The sequence below is a fragment of the Populus euphratica genome, unplaced genomic scaffold (assembly GCF_000495115.2).
Source record: "Populus euphratica unplaced genomic scaffold, PopEup_1.0 scaffold401.1, whole genome shotgun sequence".
Classification (NCBI taxonomy): domain Eukaryota; kingdom Viridiplantae; phylum Streptophyta; class Magnoliopsida; order Malpighiales; family Salicaceae; genus Populus; species Populus euphratica.
In genome coordinates, this window is record NW_011500085.1 from 235,895 (window position 1) to 259,040 (window position 23,146).

The 23,146-nt window shown below is 31.4% G+C and overlaps 2 protein-coding genes across 3 annotated transcripts; both read right to left on the reverse strand.

Annotated features, from left to right (window-relative positions):
• Positions 1-1,617: 1,617 nt before the first annotated feature.
• LOC105108947 (uncharacterized) lies at positions 1,618-9,240 on the reverse strand. Of its 2 annotated transcripts, XM_011003469.1 has the most exons (8): positions 9,057-9,240; positions 8,715-9,018; positions 7,414-8,211; positions 6,137-6,486; positions 3,589-3,800; positions 2,538-2,794; positions 2,269-2,447; positions 1,618-2,085 (listed from the first exon to the last, which is right to left on the reverse strand). In XM_011003469.1, the coding sequence occupies exons 2-8, from the start codon at positions 8,962-8,964 to the stop codon at positions 1,999-2,001; spliced, it is 2,133 nt and encodes a 710-aa protein (XP_011001771.1). In that variant the 5' UTR covers positions 8,965-9,018; positions 9,057-9,240; the 3' UTR covers positions 1,618-1,998. The 2 variants fall into 2 exon arrangements, with proteins under 2 accessions (XP_011001771.1, XP_011001770.1); XM_011003468.1 differs by having other exon boundaries at positions 8,715-9,240.
• Positions 9,241-17,365: 8,125 nt separating this feature from the next.
• On the reverse strand, positions 17,366-19,212 carry LOC105108948 (gibberellin-regulated protein 9-like). Its single transcript, XM_011003470.1, has 4 exons — positions 18,797-19,212; positions 18,670-18,720; positions 18,520-18,577; positions 17,366-17,991 (listed from the first exon to the last, which is right to left on the reverse strand). Exons 1-4 carry the CDS (start codon positions 18,836-18,838, stop codon positions 17,810-17,812), a joined length of 333 nt encoding a protein of 110 aa, XP_011001772.1. The 5' UTR covers positions 18,839-19,212; the 3' UTR covers positions 17,366-17,809.
• Positions 19,213-23,146: the final 3,934 nt, after the last annotated feature.

Sequence of the window (23,146 nt, forward strand, 5' to 3'; positions counted from 1 at the left end):
GTCTTACTTTGTTGCCAAGACAAAGAAGCTTGTTAGGGTACTCCTTTATTGTTTCTGGATCTCTCATTCTTTTCATCTCGAATTTTCAAATTAAATTCAGCACTTAAACATCTCTTTGACTCTTTTGTTTCCATCATATACGTTCTTCAAAAAATTCCAAAATTGCCTTAGCTATTTTCAGAGTCATGATTCTGGTAAAAATGGTGGAGGATAAGATAGTTGCAAAGCTTGCTCTTGCCTTCGATTTTCTTTGCTTTCTTTCCTTATGATTTTTTATTTCAAAAATAAAAAAAGAAATATTTTAAAAATTAATAAGACTTGAAAAACCTGGAAGAGTGAAAAAATTTTGAAACTAGAAAATTTAAAAAACCTAGAAACGTACAAAATGAAGCATCTTTCAAAAAGAAAGAAAAAAACACTCGTAAAAGAAATAAAGATAACATTGGTAACAAATCATGTGTTGCAAACTCATCTTGTTGCCAAATAAATTTAGAAAAGATTTAGAAAAAAAAATATAAATCTATTAGATTTTATATTTATATTTTGTAAATTAATCGTGAAATGCTTCACATCTTTTTATGAGGTTTTATGGACAATTTTTTTATATTTTATGTTATTGTTATTTTTTTCTGGCTTACAATATCTTTTTTTTCCCCATGTTTTACAGGTTTTTATTGGATTTTCATATATAATTTTTTAATATTTTCAAGCTAAATTTTTAGCTTTTCAGGAAATTCAAAATTATTTTTTCTCTTAGTAGTTGGAGGACATTTTCATCTAAAGAGTGACAAAGGGCATACAAAAAAATAAAATATTAGTTTATAAAAATATATAAAAGTGAAAAATTCTTGAAAGAATGTCAGGTAGATGAATTAATTATCCGTGAAAGACCTTGTTTTTTAAAGTATTTTTAGTTTGTAAATATATTACAATAATTTTTTATCTTTTAAATTTTATTTTTCATATAAATACATCAAAATAATTCAAAAATATTAAAAAAATTAATTTTAAACAAAAAAACAAGTTGAACCTCAATACCATATGATCATGTACATCAGCTATTGAGAAGGCACTGCTAACCAAGTCTACGGAATAATAATGCATGAATAATTCAATCATAGTTAGCTTAGCAAAATTCAATCTAACTTGTACATCAAAAATTCAAGACATTCATAAATCACAATTCCCAACCAGATAGACTATTTCCTCATAACTTGATCAACACTAACAATTAATAGCATGGGGCATTCTTCCTGGACAGAAGTTTTGTTGGAAGTAATGCAATGCATGCATGTTTTCTACAATAATTATGGATTCAATCCTTCCCTACAAGAACTTCTAGTCTCTTCGTCATAAGAAAAAAAAGGAAAAAAAAAACAGTAATAATGGTGGAGAATCGAAGCAGTAATTCAATCAAGCATGATTCACATTTTGGGTAAGGAATGCAGAATAAGTAAATGAGTTCTCAAACTGCAATTTCTATAAAAGAACATTATATCGTACAAATCTCGTTATACATAAAAAATTGTTACAAACAACAGCCAATTTTGATACCCAATAATCTAGGGAAAATCAAATAGTTTTTCAAAAACAATAGAAGATAAGGTGCAGTTCTAGTGGAAGCAATAGTGCATAAGGCACTGTGACATTACTTGCCTAGAGATGAAGCAATAAATGGTGAATTGAATCGGTACAATAAGACATAGTAGATCACAAATTTCTTTACCACAGGTATTTAATTCATGTCAGAGAGAGACAGCAGCAATATTACCTCATCCCAACAAATTCCGCCAATAAAACTTTACTTCTGCTATGGACTTTCCTCACATCTTAATTGCAGATCCAGAACAAAAGGGTCCACAACCATCACTTTTACTGTAATATTGGGGCATTAGGAGGACGCATACCACTGTCAGGCTCTCAAACTTGGTGGACTGGGTGTAGCAAAAAATAATGTACAGACACAGTCATCCGATGAAAAGATAACTTGAATGTGTTTCATTCTACTGCTTCTTGGCGAGGAGTACTTCGCTTCTCCTCCGACTTGTGACGAAATAACTTCGCTATGGCCCTTCTCTCACAATCCTGCAACATAGAAGAAATCATGATAAAAACTGTAGCTTCTAGGTTTCTTTAGAACTGTATATAGTTGGGGAAGGGGAGAAAATTAACTTCTGACAACTAGTTTTAATTTGGAACATTTGTTGTTATTAAGGACTTCATTCACTTTAGTAGAGATAAATCTGAAAAAAAGTCAAGCTTATTCACCTTGAACATATTAAGATAAAATGGTTTGCCAGGGTTCATCCTTCTCAATTTCTGGTATGTAAAAGCAAAACTCAGCTGATCACGAGGAGTAAAGCGATCAACCTCATTGAACCAGAGACAGGAAAATAGGTTTGACATTGGAGTGTGCGCTCTCACAATTAAAGACCCTTCAGGCACATCTGTAACCAGTACAAAACATCTTGTCAAACTAAAAACAGCGAAAGTGCAGCAGAGAATTGCATAACCTGAAAACTGTGAGAGAATATTACTGCTGGGAAGGAGCTTGTTTGGATCAGAGACATTGAATCTTTTCAGCCCATCAGTCTGGTAAGAAGCAAATTGCTGGTCTATGACAGTGTGATTATACTTGTTCAATCTCTTATTTTGAGCAACCTCTTCCCATACACAACGGCGATCATAGTGTTTAGAAATGGCAAATTCATAACCTTTTCTCCACAAAAAGTACTCAAGAACCAGAAGAGGATCAACTTGAAGACGTAATTTGCTATCCAACCAAATTGAATACCTGGAAAATATTTATATGCAGAACATTAGACACATTTGTCAGATCTTGTTTGAAATAATTCCCACCAAGTAAGAAAATTATTAGTCCATACGTTCCTTCCAATGTCACAACTGTTTAAGCAGAGGTCACCTGAATGATGAACCAAAATCTACGAGCATGACAGTTTTGTGGTATGAACCATTGCACATGCAAAAATATCCCATTACATGCTAATGAAATAGTGTACTCAATAATATATAAATAACAAGTTAGATCATTTGAACATGATGATTTAAATATATCACAATAAGAGTTCCTTGAAGACATTATTACTTCTGCTGGTACCAGTGCTGGAACCCTGGTTGCTAGAGTTTCCTCGAAGACAATACTGGATACATTTCTAAAGCAAGAAATGAATGGCCTTGTGTATCTCCTAGCTAACTGCTCTTTTTGTCAGCTTGGGCTTCTCAATACAAATTATATGATTTATAAATAAATAAATGGTCTGATACAAAACTCAAGACCATTTAACTATAAACCCCTCCATCATATCTACTAAGGTTAATCCCCATGAGAAGGGATTCATCATAACTTTAGTTTGTGATCAAATAAGCAATCAGTTTCTCACAAATTGTAGCTCGTTTTATAAAGGACCCAGTTTTGTACTTTTCCAAGTTCTATGTTCTTCTTCTTCTTTCCCTTAATGTTCAGACATCAAATTCACTCTACACAGACTCCACAGCATAAAACAGCAATCACAGGGCATTTAAAAATTAATTGCAGTACATAACCAACAGTTCAATTTTGATTCTCACCTTGCAGAAGGGAAAAGCCTGTGTGGCAACAATTTTGGCACTTTACCCACCCTTCGCATATCATTATATGGTAGATTCTTCACCACCACAATCTTCCACAAACCTATAAAACCTGCTGTATCTGGAATGTGGCCTTCTGAAGAAAGCGTTTGGAAAGTAACCTCATCCATGAACATTACAAAGCAGACATTTTTCCTTGATAAACGAGTGACCTGAAAGAGGGATGAGAATTTATGATCAGAATAGGATTCCAAAACACATCACACATCACAAGTTAGTGATGAAATTGGTGTCCAGCTGATAGAAAAGTATCACCCATGATGATTCGACTTTGTGAGCTCATCAGAGTAGAGGAAAAGGTGCATAGAAGGTGATGGGTGACCTAAGAAGCTCATCAAGAGCAAGATTGAATATTCAAGAATTTCCAAATTCTGCTCTAAACTCAACATTTGGGGACTCTTCCAGTGCTGATTATAATTTTAGTAAATTTCTAATTTTATCCACGAAAGACCGCTAAGAGGTACAGGATTATTATAATCTGAACCACTCATGTTTTTATTCATATTCTGTGATCCCAAGTGGTTACCTGGTCCTAAGGAACTTAAATTCACATTACAAGCCAAAGTTCACATAGGATAAGGGCATAAGAAGCCTATAAATGTATAAGCTTCCAATGCTCTATTTTGAGAATAAATGTTATTTTACAGAATTTCAACTCTGAAGCTGTCAATGGAGTTGTGAATTTGAGATATCTAAAAGCAATTCAATTTCATAAAGCTGAAATTTGGCTGACTTGAGAGTACAGAGTTGTGTATTAAGCAATAAAGGAACAGGTTCATCAAGTGAGGAAGTTAAAATGGATGGGTGAAAATAAGCAAATAAAATAAATAAATAAAAATTGGGTAAGAAATGAGTGCATCTGTAGGAAGGCTAAGCTGTCAATGCAGGGGGTAAATTAAGCAAGAATTATGTGAAAAGGTCTGATTGCATCAAATGCCAAAGCTACTGGGGTATTTTCAAGGAAGAATCAGAAGTACTGAGAAAGCGAGTGGAGTGATAGACCAACAATGGCATTGCTAAAGTAGACAGGTAATTTAACATCACAACAGGTTGCAGAAACTTTAGACCAAAGTTAAATTGAATGGATGAGATCAATCAACTTAACCACCTGAACAAGCTTGGATTGAGACATTTGGGAGTTGAGATGATTTTAGTTGACGAGATCTTTAAGATTGCAGGATGCAAGTCTAACCTCAGGTTTTGTATCAATGGCAACTTACGGGAAGTTCTAGGAACTCTTGGTTTGAAGATCTTCTACGATCAGTTTCGAGGAGATTCATTATATATATATTTCCTCCATGCCTTAAGGATCCTAATTTCAACACCCTGAATAAAGTTTGCAACAATTAATCCTAACATATAACAAAATCCTAGCAGATATAGTTAGTAATTACTATAGCAGGTACTAAATCCGCACTAGACCACACCTCAAATCATTTATACCTTGCTTGACATCATGCCATCCCAAATCACCAAGTATTGTGATCCACTAGCCCTGTTTAATCACCTAACTTTCTACCCTTCTTACATCACATAAAATAGCACTATAAGAAATAATTTCTTTGTGGAAACAACAAGTTGTCCTAAATCAGCACAGCACATAGGATAGGATGTTGCTTAGAAATCCAAAGAATATAATGTCCTAATAGATATCCATCATCCATATCATATGCAATAAATATAGAAATTATATAAAGGTTCACATGTATAAAATGCTCCATGGGAGATAAGAAAAAACCCAGGAAACAACAAACAAAAAGCTGCACAGAATTTTATGTGCTGCAGTGTACAAAGAAACACCAAGGAAACTTGACGTAAACTTGCAGGCAGAAATATACTGTATACAACACAACAAAGCTTCAATATATCAGGAAACTCCAAATGAAAAAGAAGTTGGGTTTACCTTCAGTCAACTGGGAAGATTATTCTATTAACACATTAGATAGAATCAAATGCTCCAACCAGATAACCCACAAAAGGCAGAAACAAACTGCTATCTAACCCTGACCTACTTCCCCTTCAACAACAGCACATCATGAAGCCAACAAGTTATTTACAAAAGCATAGAAAAAGACATATCTCATGAGCTGCTCGGTAACTAATCATATGCATGATCCACCAATGATGTCTTTCAAATTTAAAACATAAACTGAAGTCTCCCTCTCTTTGATAAAATTTCAACCACCATAGCTTTCCTCCAAGCCACAGTTCATCAAAACAGGAAAGGGGGATATTAGTTGAATATTCGTCCATGAAAGACCATGGTAAACAGGGTTACTGAAAGAGAGAGGTTTAAAAGGTAGCAAACAATTGAGCTCAATTATCAATATCAAAATATTCCCCAATAGCAAACTTAACAGATGATAACACAGAAACTGATTTGGGATCAGAGATGCACCAAAAACAGATGATAATGCAGAAACTGATTTGGAATCAGAGATGCACCAAAATATTTCCATATAACTTAACTTTTATAAAAGTCTCATACCATTTTATTTACTGGTGATCTTAAACGATCTGAATTCCCAAAGATGCAAGAGATCACAGCAATATGGCATCTACTTATATAACTCACATCATCTTCTGCCAAATCAAATCCTGTACTTGAAGATCCTTCAGGACCTTTGACAAAACCACAGTTTATTTTTTGATCATGTGCCAAAAAAGATTCTTCCCGTTCTTGCAAGCTCTGATGCCCAGCAAATCTGGGCTCCCATTGCTCTTGTCCCTCAGGCTTCTCCTCAATTTCAGTATACTGCAAGGAAAATCTTGCAAACTTCCTACTTTCAAAAGGCTCCACAAGCCTTGTAGTGGAATTTAGAAATTTCATCCCACAACCTGAATAATTCAAGCAAGACATGTCAAGTAAGAAAAGGAAATATTGGCTAGCCCTCTATGCTGAACCAGATGTTTAAAATTTTCAAACCATAAACCAACATCCTTTTCCATTTGCTTCAGAATTGTTCCAATCAAAACCAGTCCAAATTGTCATTCAAGCAAAGGCAAATGAAAAAATCCATCAGACAGTCCAATCAACAAAGGGCTTAGACAGCACAGGTTCATTAAACCACCTGGCTTTAGTCAATCAAAGAGCATAGTTAAGGTTTTTGTAACAAAAAGAGAAAAAGAAAAGAAAAGAAATTTCCTATACTAGAATCCGATATCAAGATAACACTTTTTTGCAGTTCTTGACATTCTAATTGGATTTCGCTCTCGATATTGGTCCAATCAATCATAAGTGGGCTTCATATGCAAAACAAATAAATAAACAGTAGGAAAAAGCACACACATAGAAGAACATATATTGTGCACATATATTCAAGCTAGCATGTCAAAAGTCTGTTTTGATGAATAATTTATGAAAACTTTCAAAAATTGTGCTGAGGCCTATTCTGTATTACCTATTGCCTGGCCCATGGAGCACAAGAAAAAGGGCACAGACATGCCTGAACAGGTCATGCACATAGACAAAGAACTGGACTTGTTATCAATCACAAACCATGTCTCCAAAAACAATTATAACATTATATAGACAGTAGGGAAGGTTAACATGTAAAATGAGGGTAAACATTCTAGAAAATATATGTAGAGAATGCATTTATATATCAATCTTTCCCTTTTTAAGATTAGGGTCACAATCCAGAAACAAGGTACATGAAGCAAAATGTACAAGGCAATATTAAAACTTCCCTTGAAATTAAGGTTTCAATGTACGAAACTTACAACTTTGCATGCAAACATTAAAAAATAAAAATTTAAAATTACCAGAATATTTGTGACGCTTTGACTTTTTCTTCGAATCCGAGCGGGATTTACTTGTAGAACGACCACCAGTGTTATCGGCATGTCGAGAATCAGTGTTACCATCATCTGAGTTCTGAGAATTCAAAGAACCCTTCTCTAACAAACTCGAGGAATCTTCCTGGTTGTCCTTTGCACTATTTTGATCCTTGGTTTTAGCATCAAGAAAGCTAGATGACTCTCTATTATCTTTGACATGTTCCGTTGTTTCACTGGAGTTTTCCTCCTTGTCATGTTCAGAATCGCCACCATATTCCTCCGTACGAGGATCATGAAAATCTATACCATCATCATAGTCATTCTCACTATCAGCAGCTCCAGTTTGTTCCCCGTTATCCTCATCATCAAGTAACAAATTTTTTATATCACTTCTGTTTCCCAAATTTCCTGTGCTCTTCAAAGAAGCCTCATACTCTTTTTCATACATCTTCAACTCTTTGCGCCCATCTTCATTATACAACCCAACCACCTTTCTATCTTCAACTCTCTTCGCCTTCTCATTGTAATTCTTCACTTTCACCAAATTATGACCCTTCTCACTAGATTCACCATCCCTATGAACCTTGCTATCATGCTCAACATCATCCTCATTGTAATCTTCATCCCTTCTCCTATCATCCCTATCCCAATACCTAGAATCCCGTCCATGTCCCACCGAACCTTGCCCAAACCCAAGAACTTTAATCGTATCAGTACGTGTAACATTTGTAAGAAAATCATCATTTTTCATCTCATCATCCTCAACATGATTATCATTTACACCTGCACCAAACACGTAATAAAATTACATCTTTAAAAAAATGCAATTGTTAAGAATCCAAATAACAATTAAAAACGAAAAATAGTTTCAAACTATTTTTTTTTCCTTCAATCTTTATGACTAATTACAGATCGAATACTAATTAAACAACATTAATAGATATTAAAAAAAAATTGAGCTCCACCAAACGCTTTTAACTACAATGTACCTACAGTAAATAAAAACCAGCTCTCGGTTTGTTGCATAATTACTCACTGTGCTTCCCAATTTTCACTTTCAATCATTTTTTCACACTTTCTCAGCAACCAAACAAACAAATTTAATAACAAAAATAAAATGAAAATGATTAACCACGCTAAATCTCTCTCTTCTGACTAGCATCTTGCTAACTAAATAACAACAATGTAACTGGATTAAAACAAAACTGAGCTCTGATTTCACTTTCTCTCATTTTCTCACACTTTCTCAGCAACCAAACAAAACCAAATAAAAAAATAAAACAAACCTTTGTCATTAGTGATATTCTCGTTGGAGAGGTAATAGTAAGCTAAAACAGTAACAACAAGGACAAGGCACAAGAACACAATGACCGCACCGATCAATGACAACCCGCCTCGACTACTCTTATCGGATCGGTAACCTAATCTTCTAACCCGACCCGACTTCTGCTGTTGCGAGCTAGACGACGACGACGCACGAATCCCGATGGATACGTGATCCGACGTGCCGTTCGTGTAATGCCTGTGCTGCGCCATTTTTCAAAACATTTGGAAATTTCTAACACAAAATAACAACAATTCGAGAGAAAGGGATTTCAGGGGTATGGTTGGGTAAATTCGAGAGAGAGTGAAGGAGATATTGGAAATTTTAAATCTATCTATGAGACTGAGATAGTGTAGTGTTGCAGATTTGTGTTTGATATTTGTTGGTTTTGATTATTACTTTTCTTATTAAAAAACAAATATTATGAACGAGTGAAGAGGGAGGAGAGGTGGAGCGTCCCCGGCGATGGAATGCCAGCTGATGGAGATTAAGACTATAGAGGCCGAAGTAGAATATTTCTTAATTTATAGGGGCTAGAAGGAGTTTACAGTATTGGCCTTTATACCCGATTGGGAAACTTTAAGACGAGAGAGATCCTGGGGGCAGTGTATGTAATTAGTGTTTTTATTAAATTCTTATTGAATTTATAATTCTAGGGATGTAGCCGTATTTATTTTTAAAAATATTTTTATTTGAAAATATATTAAATTAATATTTTTTTATTTTTAATATCAATATATTAATATAATTTAAAAACATTAAAAAAATTAATTTAAAATAAAAAAATTAATTTTTAAAAAAATATTTTTAAAATAAAAAATAAATCATATCTAAAATGCATTAATTTTCATTAATTGGATCATAAGTAGTAATTTAATCAAATAAATAAAGCATAAAACCCCAAATTTAATGACATTTTATATTTATTTTATAGCAACTTGTTTATTGTCTTTTGTCTTTGGTAACATTTCTTATCAAGGAATTTGTTGGCCTCTAAGATTTGATACACAAGTTAAAATCATGACGTGGGGTCCGTCGTCGACGCTAGCGTTCATGAATCAATGAAGTAATTATAATTTAATCCCTGTATTTTTTATGTTTTTGTATGTTAGTCCTTTTAGTCTTGAAGACTGTATGTGAGCCCTTTTACCAAAGCTCACAATCATTTCGTTTTGAAATTACTAATTATCCTTTTTAAACTCATTTTTAATTGATTGTAGTCGTTGGAACAGGAAAACATCTCATAAATGAAAACTGTTTTAGAAAAGCAATGATTAAATTGTAATAAAAAAATAATTGAAAAAAAGTTTTTATCATAGCTCTCCTTTATTTTTTAAATTCAATTTGATTGTTTGTGTGAGAGAGAGGTTAAATGATAGCTTTTTATTTAAAATAAAATATATATTTTTTATGATCTTTTATTTCCTTTTCTTTTTAGATTGGCTATCTAGCTTTTTGTTTTTGTTATTTTATCATGTTGATTAATAATTTATTTTATATTGTTTTTTATAAATCATTACAATTTAAAAAAATACCCCAACTTTAACTTGGTTATTAATTTTATAAAATATAATTTAATTTTATTGTTTATAAAAATTAAAAAAAAAACAACAAAAACAAATATAAACTCCGGATAAAATGGCAACCCTAGCTATTTTTAAAAAAAATGAACCCAGCACCTTTAAGTTTAGTATTTTATTCAAATTTATATTTGTTTCTTTTTATTTATAAATACTTTATTTTATTTATATTTCAGTTTTATTTGGAAAGGGGGTTAATAATTTTTTAAAAAATCTCATATATATGATTTAAATTTAGAAAAAGAAATCAACAGAAAACAACTCTTCCAAGTGTTTTATCTAATTTTATTAAATCATGCAAAAGCAAGGAGGGGGATAAGCTATGATTAAACTCTTCTTTCTGGGATTTGAAGGACAAAAAAAAAACAAAATTGAGTAATCAATCATTAGATATTACATTTTAACAAATAAATCCCATAATGGATGCAGGACTACTAAGCATTGATTTCATGATTTAAAAATCATTCTTGTTTTTCACTAGCTTTCTTTATCCCGACTAGAACCAACATCTGCAGAGAGCTTGCTTAGGATTACACTAATTTCAAGCAGTTGCCGGTGTGGTTCTCCGACAGCTTCTCTTCTCTATCCCGGCTGGTCATCTTTTTTCTTTTCATTTTTTTAATTAAAATAGATATTTAGACTAGCTTATACATATTTTAACTAAATTTACAGGTTTTAAAATATATAATTATATAAATTTTTAATGATGTTAAGATTTATATGATTCGAATAAATGATTTTTACAAAATAAATCTAAACTCTACCTAATTAAATTATAATATTCAAGATTCGGACATCTTTCTTCAAATTATTGGAGGTATTGCATGGATTCATCTCCTTTCTTTTCTTTTCTCAAGTGCAACAGTTCTTGTTGTCTTGTCTGTAGTTTTTTATGGGGAACAGATGACACTTGTTAGGATTATATGCATGTCTATCACCCTTTATAAGAAGTAGGTATTGCACAAATTATTTCCTCTTGATCACGACAAAAAACTTCAACCCTCGTGATGTTTAGAGAGCTGTTCGTGAGCTCAGAAAAGATTTAACTTTCTCATGTTCATTTTGAGCACTTGAGGGCTAGCAGGAGACCGACAATATATGTTTGAAGACTTCTTCGTCTTGCTTTTGCTTTTGAAATCGAGGATGATCATGTTTAACCATACTCGTCTCTCCCACTTGAATGTGGTTTTTCTAATAATTTTGATGGTATCATAGAGTTGTTTATATAGAGTTGGGTAATGAACCCTTTCACTTAAAATATTTCTTCCAAGTATGCTTTGTTATTTTCACCCTTCTTATTATGGGATAACAAACAACTTGATGAATTTTTTTTTGTTAATTATAGGTATTCAAATTGGCTTATATATATTTTGATTAATCTCTTAAAATTTTAAAATTAATAATTATATAAATTTATAGCAATTATATTTATGAAATAAGAATTTAATCAGTTAAAGTTATATAAAATTAATAATTTTTTATTTTACTAGAGTGTTTTTCTATGAATAGCTTTTCATGAATATCATAAAAGTATAGGATGGAGCTCTAAGTTTCGATAACGTGCTTTGGTGGACCCATAAAACATGGACAGAAGGATTTTGAATATTGCATTATTGTTTTGAATGGCAAGATCCAAGTTGCTGTTTTTATTATAAATGTTTTCTGTAGAATTTGTAACCTTGTCATTGTTGTTTACGTTGTTTCTGTGACAATAAAGTCTGGTAGAAAAATGAGTTTACTACACTTATTTAGAAAATAAAATCTATTAATAAAATATTGTTCTACTAATTAAAATATTATTATATTCTTATAATAATATAAGAATACAAATTTAATCCTCAAACAATATATTTATTAAGAATAGTAGTAATAAATTCTGAACAAAACTAGTTTTACATTTTAAAAAAATATATGAGAATACTTAGGTTAGCACAAAAAAAAAAAAAAACAAGTATCCTTCATTTATTGGGTTTTGTTGAAGATTAAAAGGATATTGCTTGATAAAGTCGATGGAGAACACTAAAAAATAACTTAAACAAAATTATTTAGGTGACTAATTACAGGTATAATCAATTTGTTTTCTAGAGAGTATATGTTTTTTTTTAAGAAAGAACTCTAAGGCAGTGGATTAAGAGAGTTATTTGCATATAAACTTGCAAGAACGTCTTCTCATAAAAATCAGAGCAGATTAGTGAACATGCTAGCGATACTGGAAGTTGAAGGGAGTCACAGGAGGAAGATGATGTTGTGGCTTTAGTGGTGGAGGAAATCACGAGAATCAGTTGAAGATCAAATCCCTTAAACAATGCCAATGATCATGAGGTGGATTCCGTTGCTTTTATAAGTAAAAGTCTGAGTAATTGTTGTCTCGTGATGGTCTGGCTCAACTTGAAGAACCCCTTTCAGCTGAGCCTGTAATGCCTAAGCTCAACTTGTCTGGCTCAGAAGACATATACATCAAGGGCCCTTTGTTCTTAAAAGGGAGTATTCCTCTCTTTCTCTACAAGAGGTTAAGGAATGTGAGGGTGGCTGTAAAGTAAAGATAACAGTGGGGATGGAAAGGGACCAGAGGGAGGATTCAGTTTTTCCGAGGAAGGGATGGAAAGGAGCTGCTCGGAAGAATAAATCATCAAGAAATTGAACAGTATTGAATTTTCTACTGTACAGCCAGTCTACAATTTTTCAGTCTTGAGCTTTTTCCTTTTTTCTGCTCACTTTAGCATAACTTGGCTCTCTCTCTAATCTTTCGGCTCCTGACATTGTTTGCTATAACTTTGTATAATCGGATTGACGTAAAACAGCCTAGGATTTATGTGCTTGTATGAAAGATTGGAGCTTCATTTCAAACAATGGTTGCTTTTAATGTTTTGTTAAGGAAATTGAGTGTTTAATTAGGAGAAATTTTAAGGATAATGAGAGTATATTGATGTAATAATTATAATATAACAGCCATAATATTCATTATTATTAATTTATCACTCATGCTTTCCTCTTCTTTTCATAAAACTATGTAGATTACTTCAATTGGTTTCCTTTTCCATTTGTTTAACCAAGCCATCCTTTTTCTTCTTCTTCTTCTTTTAACAGTACAAGGATGCCATGCAGCTGGTTCTGATTAGTTAGCTGTAGATCTATCTTAATTGAATACTCGTGGGTAGCCTTGTAAAAATGTTTATGAAACAATGGGATAGAGCTAAATCCAAAACGAGACTTCCAGAAGGGAGTGTGATTGTCTTTTTTTAACAAGTTCTATGCTTGTCGACCAATTAACTAACTTCTGATTGCAACCTGATCTTGTTACAGTTGCACATAATGCTGCTTGTCTGCCCATGGCTCTTCCATCAAATGTAACCCGAGGATACTGCACCTCCCATTCTTCACCTGAGAAGTGAGCAATACAATCTACTGCACAGATTGAGTGCACAACTTCGAGTAACAATCGAGGACAGGAAGACATGGGAAGCATGCAGAGAAGCTCTGTATTTGATTTCAGTGCTGAGGGGAGAGACGAGATACCTGGAAAGCATTTGGCCACTCCAATTCTCCTTACTAGCTAGGGCGACCAACGAAAACAAGAAGTCCCCAACTATGAAATTGTTTGTGAGACATTGGATTATCTGAAGAGTCTTGGACTCATAGATGATGAAGATGATCTCTACGAGTTTCTTAAAACATTTCCCGGAGCCCTAATTGGCTGTAGCCTCGAACATGAATTGAGAAGTGATGTGAAGATCCTGGAGAAGGATCGGGGAATAAAAGGAAAATTAATCTCTTCAAAAACTTCTTCTTCGAAATGTTGATTGAAAAGGAGATTGTTTCAAGCATAGATAAAAGCTCAAACACGAAGCCCACTCACATGCCTTGATCCAGTTTTGTACACTATGAAAAGCTCATATTTTGTGTGAAGTTGTCGTCATCACAATTCAATGTTGTTATGAGTAAAGATCTGTCAGATTTTGTATGCATATCGTCGTGTTGGATCACATTCTTGATATGTTACCATCTAATATTGTACATCAAGTCACATGCACCTGGAATAGCACAGTACTCTTTCAATGTCATGTAGCTTGTGAATTTGCTGTGGACATGTAGATGAAAAAAGAAACCCTTCATGACAGTTCCTTCAACGTTTTTAACCACAGACAGATACTGCACGCCATGCCTGCCTGTGCATTCATTCAAAGTCAGGAAACTCCGGCACCTTGGCGCCTGGAACAAAATAACCACAGCACTTTGGAGTATGTTCTGCAATTTCTTGTTTCTTTAATAAGCTGAATAGATGCTCCAAGCCCAGCCCCATGGTTGTAAATGTGTTGCAGAGAAAATTTGCTTAAGTTTTTGAACAAATAGAAGGAAAATATTAGTTGCATGTCCTTATCCTAATCAATCACCCACTTCTGTGCCCATTAATATCCCAGAACTATCCAGCTAAATCAAAGCCGTTCCTCCCATAATTGTTGAAAAGCAACACGGGCCATCCAACCATGAATGGCAAATTGCAACCTAAAAGAACCCTAAAAGGACTATAGCCCTTGCTAGTTAAAACAATAAAGTTTAGCATGCCCATATGATAAAGGTGGTTTCCACTACTCAAAAGCTTTGGACCTGCTCGGCAACATTTTTCAGAGTTGACAGAAAACATAATTTGTTCATATATATATACACACGCACTCATGCTTCTCGTTAGTAATTGATATGGGATTTCTTCACTCACTCGCATATGAAAGTTAACAGCCTCTCCTCACCATACACGAGTCCTTCAACATCCACATCAAATCCAACTCTCTTCGATAAAAGCCCTATCACTCTCTCTCTCTCTTACTCGACCATGCATGGCTGGTGGAGAAATCATGAGAAGTGCACAACATGCTCAATAATTGGAAGGCAAATGATGTGAGCTCAACCAACCACATCACCTCTTGTTTCAACCGAACATCTCACGCCGCCATGACTCGTCAGGGGAAATATGCACTGGATAGTCTAATTACTTCTTCATTAAGCTGCATGTACAAAGATTCATAGTTGGTGAGCTACGGTTGAAATCGTGTTTTGTTATAATTATAATTTTTAAAATATTTAGTTAATTTACAGTTTTATCTAAATTTGTTTGATAACTTTCCATTAAAATTAATCTTGATTATTAAAAACACACACACACACAATAATCATAACTATAAGTCAAAAGCAAGAACACATTTATGCATATTGATGAACACTATTTTCAACTCAAAAATCTAAATTGTGGTGAGTTATGGTTAAAAGCGTGTTTTGTCATGATTAGAGTTTTAAAATATTTAATTAATCAATGCACATCATAGTTTTACTCAAGTTCAATGGTAACTTTTTCTTGAAATTAATCTTGGTTATAAAAATATAAAAAAAAAACACAATAATCTTAATCACAAATCAAATTACCACAATAGCAAAAATACACTTATGCACATTGATGAACATCATTCTCAGCTCAAAAACCCTAAGTTGTTGGGTTATCTTCTTTTATAAGCATATAATAATATTGTCATGCCTAATCTTGTAACTAGATCTCTTTCTTTTAAACTTTTTTGTTTGTTAACAAAAAAGAGGTTTAAACTTGAGAGTTTTGTAAAGAACATTAGCATTAATGGCGTAACTTACTAGCTTTAATTAGACCAGTTAATCAACACACATATAATAGTTTTATTCAAGTTTCAATGATAACTCTCTCTTGCAATTAATCTTAATTATGAAAAAAACACAATAATCATAATTACAAATTAAATTATCACGATAGCAAAAACACACTTGAGCACATTTGCACATTGATGAACACCAGTTTCAAGACAAAAATCTAAGTCGGTGGGTTATTTACATCTATAAGCATATGACAATTGTCATTCTTAATCTTGTAACTAGATCTCTTTCTTCTGAACTTTTATATTTGCTTACAAAAAAGAGGTTCAAACTTGAGAGTTAGCATCAATTACTTAACTTACTAGCTCTATTAGACTAGTTGATCACATGAAATATAATGGCTTCATCTTTTAACCATAAAACTCACGAAGTGTGAACCACTGAATTTTAACATCTGGGATCTTACTTAATCATTACATTAGTGGCTAAGATCTTGCATTAGTACAACAGAGCTGGGAAGTCTGTTGGAGATCACACTAATTATCATGCAATTGTACGTAAAAGGCAACTTCATCATTATAAACACTACCACGATTCAGTCCCAGTACAGTAACCTTATACTGTCTTTCCTGTATCTCTCTCTATTTTGAAGTGTTTTCCTATCCTAAGAATGGTCAGTACCAAGACAACATTTATCATGGCAATACTTTGCGCCTGGCCCTAATATACGAGGTACATGTTCATAGAGCCTGTTAGTTTCTGAACATCAGCAGTACAAATGATTTTTCTCTGATCGTTTCTGTTTGTGCATCATTTTCCCTTTTTCTGATAGTTCTCCATGTATAGACCTCACACCATATTAATGGCCACCCCAGCCCCTTTTCTTGAGCTAATTCTTGCTTTGCTCTAAGCAAATATTCTTCCAAAATTGGACCAAAGGACCTTTATTGTGCTATAATTTCATTGATACAGTCCTGAAAGGAAATTAAAGATATATGCCACCTCAACTGACTGTTTTTCTAGGGAAATATTAGTGGTTTCAGGACTGATCAGTACCTGCTGCTGCACTCTTGTTATTTTAAAACTGGACTGGGGTCACTGGATCCTTTTTGTAGACGTCTGTGTTCAGGTTTCTTTAATTCCTTCTTTGAGATTGCACGTTAAGGTTTCTTGAAACATTAACATGGTGACCGTGGCTTGTATACAAGCACAAAAGTTAAATGTGCCCTAATGTATTTAATGCACAGGTGATATGAAAATACCATGCATACATGCATGTGCTATGACACACATCTCTTCAACCTTGAACTCATAAAAAATGCTATGGCTAATCATTTACAATGTCTGTTGTAACCATCAGATTGCAAGTCCAAATGTGCACACAGGTGCAGCGAGGCATCAAGGTAGAAAATAAATGCTTTCATAATAAATGTGACTGTGACTTGCTCTCATATTATAAAGAAAGGAACAAACTCAATTAGATTAGGGCTATTATGCATTCATAATAGCCACCTAAATTGAGGTAACCACCTTACCAGTGCTTTTTAATGTTTTTCCTTTTTCCCCAAGGAAGTGCAGAATCTTTGCCTTTATCCTATTTCACTAATCAGAAAGAAAAAGAGCAGAGAGGTTCGAACAGAATTTGACAAAATACATACTGAGTATAAAGATGGAGACAAAATATATAATTACTTAATTATAACCAGAACAAATTCCTCTCGATGAGGCGTTAAAAATCCTCAAGCATAGCTTGATTTTATCCCCTTATTAGGTAACACATAGATTAACCAGCTAGGAAATAGTAGAATCAACATTCAAAAGACATTAGGATGTCCTGCACACCAGGAACTAAATAGTTGCATGAAATTTAAGGGCACTTGGGCTTGTTTCCATGGGTCCTAAGGCTTGCATAACATGGGCATGCACTCTTGTTGCCATAGGTACCTGGTGGAACACACCGGCATCTGTTGCAGCAAGTTTTGCATGCTCTGTGGCATACATTCTTTCTTGACGATGCCCTGCATCTCCTTGCGCATAAATAACCACAATCTGAAACACAGAAATGGAAAAGCTGGTGTCAGATTTTAGCTATGTCAATTAATAGTTGTAATAATGAGAAAGGATTCGATTGCATTTTCTTTTCCTCTCTTTTTTCCCTTGAAGACCATTAACAACATTTGCGCAGGAAAACCAGGCGCCTAAATTGCTTTGAACCAAAGCATTATATCAATTCAGGAATCCAATACATAACTTGATGACTTTTTTAGGTTAATAACGTTACAATGTAAATGCTTAAATAAAACTCAGACTATGTAAGTTGTGTCACGTTCTCTGCTGTGTTATTTCAAAGATAAAATTGGAGTGCGGAATGCCTAGAATGGAAAGCCAAAGGTGGTCTAGCCGCCATCAACATGGAAGATTATAATGTGCAATTTTGGTTCTTCTTTCCTTTGTAGTTGAGTGTCTTTGGAGGACACATGATGGCAGAGTGAGGATTACATTGTTCAAAATAGCCGCAGTTAAAAATTTATGTGAGAAATATTCACAACATCTTGAGGTAACAGACACCAAACTTACTGATTCTTTTAGGATAATGTTTCTTATCAATAGCTACCACATCGCTTTCTTCATCCATCTGCATCCAAGATGTGATTTGCATACTGGGAAACGAATGATGTAGAAAAAGGAAAAAATGGGCTTAAGTTGGAAACTAAAGGAGAGACTCACATTAGCTGGAGAATTTGCAGCGTTGCTAAGGAATGAATTCCCTACAAAAGCCTGCAATATATATCGAAGTACAAGTTATAATATTTAACATTGAAATTAAGTCTTTCAACATTTCTGCACAATTTACCTGAATGAGCAGGATGGAGATAAAAATCAAGAGTAGCTTCATCTTATGGCTAGCTCTGGTGAAGTGATAAGGTTGATGAAGAGTAATACGAGAGATAGTTTGCCAGAGACTTGCAGATACGTAGAAGAGAGTACTGGTTTATATAGACATAGAGTAGGCTTTATCTACCTTTGTCTTTAATGACTCACATGAAATGATTGTGGTAAATCACAGATTTTGTGTTGAGTGCAAGTGGGGAAATGCTAGCTTTGAGCAAAATAGACTAGTATCTCTCTTTTTGGATGCTTCTTTCACTTTAGTTTCATTGCTTTTTCTGTGTTGCTCATCTGAGCACAGCTGTTGATTCTTTGGATGGTGGTGTATGGACATGAAGGAAAGAAAAGAAATTGAGAGGTGGAGGAGACGCACGGGACCATCACCAGTTAGGCGAAATCTGTCATGGCATTGGTTCAGCTTTTGAGTGAGGGAGCCGTAAGTGGAGCACCAGCCCATGAAGCATTACAAATCTAGCAAAAGAGTCCTGCAAGCTTATTTTAGTAGGGACAGAAGGCTGCAAATTTGTTTTATTTTTTCTGGGTGCCTAGTTAATAGTGTCACTGAGGCAGAAACAGGATAGAATTACAGATGGTAAGAGTTAAAAATTTTCGTAAACAACTGTTTGTTTGCGAAAAAATAGTTTATTTTAAAAAATGAATTTTAAAAAAGTAAATTTTAAAAAAATAAATTATTTTTTAATATTTGATAATGTAATGAAAAATATATTGGAAAACAGATTCCAGTATTTGATTATATTATGGAAAATAAATCGGAAAATAATTTATTAATATTTTATTTTTTTCAAGTTTATTAAAATAATTAAAACAAAACTTACAAATTAAAAGGTAGAATAAGAATAAAATTGAAAAAAAAATATAATTTCATAAATTATCTCAAATAAAATAAATAATAATCAAAATAATAAAGATCAAATCTTAAAAATTAAAAAAATTAAAAAATTAAAAAATTAAAATAATAATAGTTAACATTTCATAACTTATTTCAAATAAAATAAGTAACAATTAAAAAAATAAGGATCAAATTTGATAAATAAAAAAATGATAAGAGAAAAACAAATAACAATTATAAAAATAAAGAACAAATTTAATATAAAAAATAAATATTCAAAACAAAATATATATAGCAATCAAAAATTTAATAATCAAATTTAATATAATCAGCAAATAATGTGATATTTTTAATTTTTTCATAATTTCTAGAAAGTATTTTTCATCTAAATTTTTCAGGAAAATATTTTATTAAAAACTTAGTCAAATTTTTTTAATTAAAAAATATTTTTTATTAATTAATTTTTATAATAATAAATAAATTTAAAAAATTTAAAAAAATATTTTTAAAAAAAACAAACAGAATTAAATCACAAAGCTGTAGACAGACTCGGAGAAGATCATTGCGATGTATTTGCAGAGATGGGCTTTTTTCCATGCCAACACGTACTAAAACTTCTTCCTTGCTATTAAAAAAAACTAAATTGACGAGGGGATATCACTTTGTCTCCTCACAAGATTAGAACAGTACCTTTTTCTTTTTTCTTTTTATTTTCAGTTCCGAGATTAATTTTTATAATTTATTTTAGTTTATATTTTAATATCATAGTAATTCTATTTCAACTGAATTATAGATTAATTCAGGTTTTTTATTTTATATTTAATTAATTTTTTTAATTTTATCCTTTACTATTTTAATTTATTTTAAATTAAATTTTATAATTTTTTATAATTTTTTATGTGATTATCTCAGTCTCATGTCTCAAGTTATATATTTTTATAAATTAATCAGTTGACTCAAGTTTTTATGAGTTCTTTTTTGTAACTGAGTTATTTTTTTCAATTTTTTTATGAGATTATCTCAATCTCATTACTCAAGTCAAAGGTTTAATAAATTAATTTGAAATTTTTTTAATTGATTTTTTCTAACTTTAACATTATATTAATTAGAAATTAAACTTCATAATTTACTTTTATTTTTTTTATTTGATTATATTGATTTTATAATTCAAATTTAACAAATTAACTTGGATTATCTCTAATTTTTTTTAATTAATTTTCTTCAGATTTATTCTTTAAAATTAGATTCATTAAAAAATGAGTTTCAATATATTTTTTATTTATTTTCTATCAAATTATCAAGTTATTATGTTTTAAGTTATTATGTTTTATAGATTAATATAGATTAATTTAAGTCAATCTATATTGTTATCTTAATTATTATTTTTTAAATATTTTTTTGAATTTTTTTAATCAAGCTATTTTTTCTTTTTATTGGTTAAGTTACGTTAAATTTATTAACTCAGTCATATTATATTAAATTAATCTTCACATGGTTAAAAAAAAATTGTTGAAAGTATATTAGCAACACCTAAAAAAATTTAATATTTAAAAAATAATAATTCAACACACAATATAGCAAAAGTAAATGATATAGTTTCAATCGTTTAGAACTACGTGGCCTCAATTGTGATGTGACAAAAGGCAAAAGAAGACTGACAACGAGATAGTTTCAATTGTTTAGAACTACTTGGCTTCTGCATATATATATATATATATGTATAAAGTAAGAGGCATTGGCTATTCACTATGTAGCAAGATTTATTGTTCTATGGATTAATATATTTTAGTGACATTTTTATCATTTACAAGGTTTATTTGATATTATTAAATTAAATTTAGGGTTTAAGGTTAAATCAATTTTTTTAACATAATAAAAAAACAAAATCATTCTTATAAAGCAAAAAACAATTGCCTGCAATCAACATCCAAGACCTTTTTAGTCTTTTAGTTTTTTAATAGCAAAATGACTAAATTATTTTTAATAGCAAAAACTCCTAAATTTATTGTTAAAGGCTTTTCTCTCTTTTCATTATAGTTTTTTTTTTTTATATTATTATCATGTAAGCTAAGAGGTGATTTGGTAATTTAGCAAATTTAAATATTATTAAAAAAAAATAGTTGATGCATGATTGCATACATTAGCACATGAGCGTTTCTATAAGTTTTGAACAAGGCATGCAACATCGTTCATTAGCCAAACACTTGAAATTTCAAGGCAGCATTGAAAAGTGCCAGGTATCTCCTCCATGCTTGAATGATGTGCGTGAACAACAAGCTACTGATTTGTTATTGATGACATTTTATTTTGTTTTTTTCTTTTTTCCTCTTTGATTCTCGCACCAAACCCTTCAACTTGGTTTTTCTTTGAATATAATCCTTAATTTTTTATTAGTGAATATTTTATTTGAATAATTTAGAAATTTTAAATTATTTTTTTAATTTTAATTATATTTATTTATTTTTTTTATAATCCCTTATTCTTTTATTTTATTTAATATTAATAACAGATTTCATCCTTATTTTTTATTTTTCAATTTAATCTCTCATTCTTTTATTTCATTTAATATTAATAGCAAATGTAACCTCATTTTTTATACTGCTACTTTTTTGTTTTTTTATCTTTTTCTTGATTTACTTTATTTTTCAATTTCATCTTATTATTTTATTTAATTTAATTTTTTTATCATATTTGATTCTCATTTATTTATTACTATTTATTTTAGTTTTTAATTTTAGATAGGGATAAAAAATCTCCTTTGTGATTTTTTTAAATTTACATTTTACAGGGTAAGTCAATCTAATGAGTTTCAAAGATTACATTTTGATTTTTTTTTTAGGTTTTTTTTTAAAAAATCAATTTTATCATTTGATATTATATTATTAAACTTTTAAATTTATGAGTTTTATATCTTATAAAATTACTCCAATCTTATATCCTAAATCACGAGTTAATCTTAGTCTTATTAACCCAGGTTAACTTAAAGTTTTGTTATTAAATTTTCTTTTTATTTTTGCTTTTCATTGTTTTGTTTGCCTAAAAGTTAAAATCCATTGTTTTATTTAAATTTTTTTATTTATAAATTTTCTTTTATTTAATTAATCAATTTTTTTAATTTGTTTTCAAATCATCCTTCAATATTTGTTTTACTAGTAATATTACTTTTTTCTTTATAAAATTATCTAATTTTTTTCTTTATAAAATTATCTAATTCTTATTCAATTTTGTTTTTGTTATGTTACTAGATTATTAAAACTTTTTACAAATATTTATCGGATTCCTATTTATAATGTTTACAAGCACTTTTTATAGGTTATTATCCCTTTTTTTATTGTTAGCTTTTTATTTTATAATTATATTATTAAATTAATTAATCATGAATCGATATAAATATTATTAAATTGATTAAATTTTTCCTACTCTCTTTTAAAAACGTTATCATCATCCAAACTTTTTTTTTTTTTT